Here is an 8,608-nt window from a genome sequence, read left to right on the forward strand (position 1 = left end):
AACCAATCCAAATTTACTCGGACAACAAACGAAAACACCGAAATCGAAAACGATTCGGATTTGTACTAAAAACTCATCGGAAAATTTTAGACATTTTTACAGGGTATTACAATTTAATTGAGATTAAGTAGGATACAAATATTAATTAAAACCCCACTCTCTAATTAAGGTGCTACATCAGCATAAGGGCTTTTTGAGCCAACTTTGAAAGTAAAAGTGATTCAGTTTTTCAGCTTTGGACTATTTTATAATTTGATGCAAGTCCAGGGGTGAAAGTGATCCTTTCTTCATAATTTTGATTTAATCTCATTACGTATTCTTCGCCTAGAAATTATCCAGACTCGAATCTTTGAATTTATATTTGGGATTGGTTTGAGATTTGATGCTTTAACGAACTCGTGAAGATATTCACATGGCTTTGTTGGTTAAAAATACTCAACCACGTAATCTAAATAATATTAATCTGAGAGTTAATAAATCCAACCGAGATTAATATTGAAACTACTCCTAAATTAAAAACAATCCAGAGATTGCGGGATGAAAAGCACTGATCTTGGTTTTTGGTTGATTGATTTGTTGATATAAAAATAATGAATCTCTGAGCTATATATAGCTGTACAAAATCAAGTATCCTAATCTAACTCTAACTAATAGTCCTAAAGAGAACTACTTCTACCATAATTGAAGGAGTGCGCATCTATAAACGGTTCGGTATCCCCTTTTATGCCACGTCACCTCCAGCTGTCTCCCACGATGTCATGCATTAACACCATGAACCCTTCGGCTTCCGCTGGTTTTTCTCTTTTAAGAAAAATAGCAAGTCATTTTCTCATTACCTTGCTTCCTCTACAATTTCTAAGATTTTGTCTCTCTTCTTAGCAATCTCAAGCTCCCAACATCTCTTTCTAGGTAAGTATTCGCCCTTTATTCCTTCTCAATTACTCCCTTCACTCACCTAATCAAGGCGATTTCGTTTCAGGTAACATGGTTGTTCGTAACAACCTAGCTGAACAAGTGACTACCAAGATTGATGACATCCGATCTAATTCTCCGAATACATAATTCAAGGTAATTGTTGATGCATGCGATAACCAAAACTCTGTCGGCCCTATCATCACCTCACTCAGCCATCAATGTGACTTAGCCTCTCCTTTCCACGAAGCACCTCCTCCTAGGTTCCCCTTACCTCATCAGTAATCAGTCTGGGTCGACACTACTTTTAGAAACTGGCCGATCGAATATGCCAAAAGATGTTTGCGTGAAATTTTTATCAATAATCAATCATACAACAAATTCTATAACCTTAAACAATCAATAATCAAATATTACCACCATTATTAATCCAAACACCAATTGAACCTTAAACCCTTAACATACATCTCCCATAATAAACAACTCTCAAGACTCACAAATTCAATCATTAAAGTTTGCATAACCATCAATTTACATCTCATAAACACCAAATTCAAACATTAACATATCATTATCACCATTAACATCAAAAGCCAAAATAATTATCAAAATCCTAACCGAGATATGGTGATTTTTATCTTGATTTTCAGTGTTAGATTTGTAGCTCTCGCTCCTCTCATTCCATGGCCGCAAGAATCGCTCTAATCGGATTAAAAATGAAGAAGTTTTGGAGTTTTGAAAATTGTTCATATTGATTTCTCAAATGATGAAGATGATCTCGTTTTTGGCTGCTGAAATTGGGATTTTGCTGAGTTTAAATCACATATAATAGGATTTTATATTAACGGCAAAGTGTCTTCTTTAGCCCTTGAAGTTGCCACCTCCATAACTTTCAATTTCCAACTTTTCTTTCGTCCAATTTCATCCACCGATTGCTTAATCTTTCAAACTCGATAATTTTTTTTATTATTTATGTCCAAATAAATAATATCACCTTAGTACCTCATAATTTTATTTCCGATAATTTATTTTAGCAATTTTCGGGTAAAAACGCTCAAATTCCAATTTGAGCTAAAATGTACTTTTCCCGACTTTTTCGTCCAAATATCATTTTAATAATTATCGATAACCAAGTTATCGGTATTATTTATATAAGTTCTAATTTCCGTCAATAATATATTAAATTTCTATTTTCCGGGAATTAAAGCCTTATTTTTCAATTTTCGATCTTAAGTGCACTTTATCCACCTTTCTATATTTTCCTTTTATAGTCTAATTCCATTTCCTTTATGGAATTTTAATATTGAAATTTTCTTATTAAAATCTGAATATCGACCTAATCAGGTCTTCTTTTATTTATTATTTTCCAATAATTCCTTTTCTGGCTGCTTTAACTGTTTAAATTTAGATATATTGCTTACTTTGAAAACGTCATGCATACGGGATATTACAAAGCATGTGTTTAATAAAGTAGAGTAAAAATGCAAATAAGTTATTTTGTTAATTGAGAGTACAACTAAAAACAACAAAAAAATAGAGTACAAATAAGTTATTTTGCTAATATTTTTTTTATTTAGAATGGTGAAAATGTTCTCTCTACTGTCTCTCTCTCGGAGCCTTTAAGCTTTTGCTTACGCCGTTTCCATGGCAAAGAAGACGGGTAGAAAGACCATTAACAGCCAAATCAAAGTGACTAAAGATAATACCCAAGTGGGATCCGTGATTTCGGAAGTTGATGTTCAACAAACTGTAGTTAGTAATGCTAGTTCTACCAAGATTAATGAAGGATCTGTAGTTGTTGAGAAAGAAGTTGTTAGTGATAACGCTAGCAAGATTACTAGGGTATTAGCAGAGGAAGAATGTGATAAAAGGGATGAGAAAGATTCAGAGGAGAATGAAGTTGCTGAACCAACTAAGAAGAAATGGGTTGAAATGGTTAAACCTAACAAAGTCAGTGACCCAGCTAATGCTTTGAAGTACATACCTCCTGTCATCAGTAATGGTGTTCGTATTGCTAAGGTTTTGGAGGAAGATGTTCTAGTGGAGGAAGATAGATGGAAAAATGCGCTTATAGGAACGGTTTTTGGATTGTCTCCTAGATTCCATAAGCTTCAGAACTTCATGAAAAACAGATGGGGAAAATTAGGTCTAACTGATTTTCACCAAATCAAGACGAACTTATATGCTTTCATATTTGAATCTGAGGAAGGCAAGCTAAAGGCGATGGCAGATGGGCCAATAACCTTTGATAAACATCCTTTGATTGTTGAAGAATGGAGAAGAAACATGTCATTTAACATTTCTGATGTTGCATTAGTCCCAGTTTGGGTGAAGTTCCCCATGTTACCCTGGGAATTCTGGAACCCTAACTCGCTGAGTTCTATTACTAGTACTTTGGGGAAGCCTTTGTTGCTGATAGATGCACAAGGGATAGATCCAGACTTGCCTATGCAAGAATCTTGATAGATATGAGGCTCAAAGGTACATTTCCAGATGTTGTAATAATAGAAGACTGTAATGGGAACCAAATTACCCAGTTTGTGGATTATGAATGGAAGCCAATTTTGTGTGCAGTCTGTAACAAACTTGGTCATAGAAACTGTGAGAAGAATCAAATCTGGATAGCTAAAAACTCTGATAAAGATGCAGTAAAGATTATTGAAAAGATTCAGGAGAAGCAAACAGAAATTCCTATTGAGATCTCTGCTAAAGTTTCCCCTGTTGAAAATTTAAGTACTGAGGCAGTTATTGTTGAGTCTGTCCCTATCTTGGAGCAGTGTAATACTCCCCCAGCTAATCAAGATGATGGGTTCCAGATTGTTACCAACAAAAAACTCAAGAATAAAATCTTCAGCCAAGAAAGAGCAGATGACAAAAATCAAAAGAGTGAAGTTAAAAATGGAGGTATGAACAAACCTAATACTAATGACAGGATTCCTGCTAAGAAGCTTATTAAGCCCTTGAATAGAGGAAAATGATTTTTATTACTTGGAATATCAGGGGTCTTAATGATCCCCTGAAACAAGCAGAAGTGAGCAAGTTGCTTGTTAATAGAAAGTGTGCTCTTATGGGAATTCTTGAAACTAGAGTGAGAAGTAGTAATAAGGATATCATTTGGAGAAAATTAAACCTTAGGGGTTGGAAGCTTAAAGAAAATTATGATCATTCTGATTTAGGTAAAATCTGGATTATTTTTGATATGAAGAGAGTGAAAATTCAGACTTGTGATTCTTCTGAGCAGTTTATCCATTGTAAAATTGAATTGGATAATTACTCTTTTAATTGGACTATGGTTTATGGTTCAAACAGTATTGGGGAAAGACAGAGATTGTGGTCTAAGTTAGTTGATCTTTCGAAGAATATTAGAGGTCCTTGGTATATCCAGGGTGATTTTAATGCTGTCCTTAGTGAGGAAGACAGATGTGGTGGTACCCCTTTAGATTTTGATCATTCTTATGAGCTAAGCAACTGTATCTCTGCAACTGGGATCAAAGAATTGAGAAGTGTGGGATGCCATTTTACTTGGAACAGCAAGCAAATTGGAGAGAACAGGATATGGAGGAGACTTGATAGAGTCTTTGTTAATGAAGATGTTTTTGATAGTAGTCTTAGAGTTTATTTTGATGCTATCCCTGCAGGTATTTCTGATCATAGTCCCATTGTTACAATTATTCAAAAAGACAGTAGAGATGTTAAAAGAAGCTTTAAGTTTTTTAACTTCCGGACTACTCATAAAGATTTTAACACCATTATTGAAGAGGAGTGGAGAAAGGAGTATACTGGTTTTCAAATCCACATAATTGTGCAAAAGCTTAAAGCCATCAGCAGAAGATTGAGCAGACTTAATAAAAACCAGTTTGCTGAGATATCTAACAAAGTCTTGATTCACAGAGAGAGACTTAACAGAATTCAAAATGACATTCAGAAAGATCCCAGTAATATCTACTTGATGGAAGAAGAGAATGTGATGGATAGACATTTCAGGTACTTGCTTCAGTGTGAAGAAAGTTTTTTTAAGCAAAAATCTAGGATCCAATGGCTTAACTTAGGAGACTCTAATACTAAGTTTTTCCACAATTCTATTAAAGCTAGAAGAATGGTAAATTCTATCCCTCTGTTGAAGCTGGATGATGGGAGAATCATTAACTCTAGTGAAGATATTATTAGAGAAATGACTAGCTATTTCAAGTTGTTGTTCAGTAAAACTGACATGGGCAGAAACCATATAAACAGAGATATTAGCAGGAGAGGAAATGTTCTTTCTAATGAGGACAACAACAATCTTATGAAAAAATTCACTATGGAGGAAGTGAAAAAAGCTTTCTTCTCCATTGGTTCAGACAAAGCACCTGGGCCTGATGGGTTCAATGGGCATTTTTTTAAATTCACCTGGAATATCATAAAAGATGATCTAGGTTCTGCTGTTCAGGAGACTTTCACTTCTGGTAAAGTCTTAAAACAACTTAACTCTACTGCTTTTGCTGTGATTCCTAAGTCTAATAATGCTGAGAGACTTAATGACTTTAGACCCATTGCATGTTGTAATGTCCTTTACAAAGTCATATCCAAAGTTATATCTAATAGGCTCAGTCCCCTTCTCAACAAAATTGTGTCTATTAACCAATCTGCTTTTATCCCCAATAGATCCATAGCCTATAATATCATGCTAGCCCATGAATTGGTGAAAAACTATCACAGTAATAAGGATTATCCTAAGTGTCTTCTTAAGATTGACTTAAAGAAAGCCTATGATTCTATTTCCTGGGACTATGTGGAGGAAATTTTAATCATGCTAAACTTCCCTGAAAGTTTCATATCTTTAGTCATGAATTGTATTAAAAATCCTAGTTTCTATATTGCTTGGAATGGCATCAAAGGTGACAGTTTTCTTTCTGGAAAAGGCTTGAGGCAAGGGGATCCTATATCCCCTCTCATTTTTGTTATTTGCATGGACTATTTGTCTAGAATTCTTAGCAATCCCAGTATTTCCTTTAAATTCCATCAAGGCTGTGGTCCTCTGAACATTAATCACCTGATGTTTGCTGATGATCTTCTCCTTTTCTGTTATGGTGATGTCAATTCTGTTAAATTACTCACTAATTGCCTTAGTGATTTCAGTTCTAGTTCTGGTCTTCATATGAACTGTAACAAAAGCCAAATATTTGTTTGCAATGTTGATCATAGCACTAAGAGTAATATCTTGAATATGCTGAGTTTTGAAGAAGGTTCCCCCCTTTTAAGATATCTTGGCATCCCCCTCATATCCACCAAGTTGTCAAGAGAAGACTGCAAAGGTATTATTGATTAGATTACTTGTAAAATCTTGTCCTGGAATAGCAAATTTTTGTCCTATGCAGGTAGAGTTAAACTAATCCAATCAGTTCTGGTGAGCATGCATATTTTTTGGGCTTCTATTCTGATTTTACCTAAGAAAGTAATCAAGGAGATCCAGAGTGTTTACTCAAGATTTTTGTGGTCTGGAAAATCAAGTGGCAGATATAATGCCTTGGTTGCTTGGAAAGATGTTGAAAAACTTAAGAAGGAAGGTGGGTTGAGTGTCAAGAACATGAGCACCTGGAATAGAGCTGCTGTTTGTAAGCATGTTTGGCAAATTCTTAAAAATCCCAACTCTATACGGGTCAAGTGGATTAAAAGCAACAAGTTAAACAAAAGTAGTTATTGGGGAGCTAAAGTTGATAGCTATACCAGGTGGATTTAGAAGGGTCTCCTCAGTATAAAGAATGATGTGAATAGAATCGTTGATTTTAACATGGGTGATGGTAAGAACACTATGTTCTGGAGTGACCCCTGGATTCATGGTTGTTCTCTCCTTGAGAAGTTTCCCAGAGCCAAGATGAGACACAACAATATCAAGAAAAAAGCCACCGTGAATGAAGTTTGGAAAAATAACATGTGGGACTTACCTGAGCCTGCTCCTGAAAATGAAGAAGCTTGGGACTATATAAAGAACAATCTGAGTGTTAAGAGTAATCAGCAAGACTCTGTTAACTGGAAAGTGGTCAAAGGGGAGAAATTTTTCATCAACAAAACCTGGAATATTCTGAGAATTAAACATCCAGAAGTTAACTGGTACAAAATTATGTAGGGAAAGCATTCAGTGCCTAGATACAACTTTATTCTTTAGCTTCCAATTAAAAGAAGACTTAGAACTAAAGATAAGCTCAAAGCTTGGGGCATAACCACTGATGATAACTGCAAAATATGCAATAATACTGAGAATATAGAGCATTGTCTTTTTGATTGCATGTGTGCTAATAAGGTGTGGAGTAGAGTCCTCCTTATTTGTAATTGCAGCATAGTGTTTAGATCCTGGAGAAGGCTTGTCAGCTGGTTCTGTAGAAGAGCTAGAGGTAACAACATGATGGCCAAGCTTCACATATTGATTATAACTACTACTGTTTACATGATTTGGAATGCCAGAAACAGATTGATTTTTAAGAATGAATCCAGTAGCCCTTCTCAGATTATTCAAAGAATCAAGAGAGTTCTCATTGATAAGTTTTGTGGTTCCAAAGGCCTCTCTACTATTTCTATTGCTTTAATTCAGAATATGTAATAGAGGTCCTATTCATGTCTTCTGCTGCTTTTGTCCAGGGCAGTGTTGTGGTTATCCTGAGGCTTTTGTAACAGGTGATCTTCAGTATCTCTTTTGGACTAGTGTGTTTTGAGTTTCTGTAGTGAGCGGTCCTTTTCCTGTCTTCTGCTGCTTTTGTATAGGGTAGTGCTGTGGTTATCCTGAGGGTTTTGTAACATGTGATCTTCAGTATCTCCTTTGGACTGGTGTGTTTTGAGTTTCTGTAGTGAGCCTGAGGCTTTTGTAGCAGGTGATCTTCAGTTTCTTTGCTGGCCCCTTCTGTTTCCTTTCCTGGGTTGTGCTGTTTTGAGCCTGAGGCTTTTGTAGCAGGTGTTTAGCAGTTTCTTCCCTGATTTTTGAGAGTTTTTTTCTTGCTGGTGTGAGCCTAAGGCTTTTTTAGCAGGTGAGCATCAGTTTTGTCTTGGCTTTTTAGGTGTTCAGGGTTGCTTTGGTTAGCATGAGGCTTTTATATCAGGAGATCCTTTGCTTTTTCTTCCCCTGCCTTCCATTTTGGTTTTCTTGTGCTTGTTTTTAGCTAGCTTAGCTGTGAAGTAGCTCTGTTTTTGGCTCCCCTTTAGTTTGTTTCAGGGGAGTCTAGGTGTAATCTCTTTTAATTTTAATCAAGTGAGCCTTTTTGGTTGTTTCTACTAGAAAAAAAGATTAGATTTTTAAAAATTGAGGCATTAAGAACAAATAAGTTTAAAAAATGAGAATTTTGTGCAAATTCCTCTTTATTTAATGGCTAAAGTCTTAAAATGGTTCCTCACATTTTAACTATCACATAATAAATCACCCATAGCCTTAATTATAAATCCAACAAACCTAATTTAGTTAACATTATTATATTTTTACCAATACACTAGATTAATCTCTACCTAAAATCTAAAATATTGAACTTCCGTACTAATTTTTAGAAATTAAAATCTAAAATTTTTATTTCTTAAAATTAAATTCTTAATTTATTATTTCAGGAGTTTTTAATAATAAAATTTCCGAATTTCAAGGTATTTTATATAATTCTTAAATTATCCCTTATTAATAAAATACCCTAGTCACGATAAAATTATTTTATCCAAATTCATATTTTTTTTTTAATTTTCC

General features: G+C 34.9%; 1 protein-coding gene across 1 annotated transcript; it reads left to right on the forward strand.

Moving 5' to 3' along the window:
• Positions 1–6,682: 6,682 nt before the first annotated feature.
• On the forward strand, positions 6,683–7,834 carry LOC126661713 (uncharacterized). The gene is made up of 4 exons (XM_050355575.1): positions 6,683–6,994; positions 7,058–7,439; positions 7,528–7,590; positions 7,698–7,834. Exons 1-4 carry the CDS (start codon positions 6,683–6,685, stop codon positions 7,832–7,834), a joined length of 894 nt encoding a protein of 297 aa, XP_050211532.1.
• Positions 7,835–8,608: the final 774 nt, after the last annotated feature.

Source organism: Mercurialis annua, linkage group LG8 (genome assembly GCF_937616625.2).
Source record: "Mercurialis annua linkage group LG8, ddMerAnnu1.2, whole genome shotgun sequence".
In the NCBI taxonomy this organism is placed as follows: domain Eukaryota; kingdom Viridiplantae; phylum Streptophyta; class Magnoliopsida; order Malpighiales; family Euphorbiaceae; genus Mercurialis; species Mercurialis annua.

Coding starts and splice junctions, on each gene's coding strand:
- LOC126661713 (XM_050355575.1), top strand. CDS start 6,683: ATGGGTGATGGTAAGAACACTATGTTCTGGAGTGACCCCTGGATTCAT. Junction 7,440..7,527: donor TCTCATTGATAAGTTTTGTG/GTTCCAAAGGCC, acceptor GCTTTTGTCCAG/GGCAGTGTTGTGGTTATCCT. Junction 7,591..7,697: donor TCAGTATCTCTTTTGGACTA/GTGTGTTTTGAG, acceptor TGTGATCTTCAG/TATCTCCTTTGGACTGGTGT.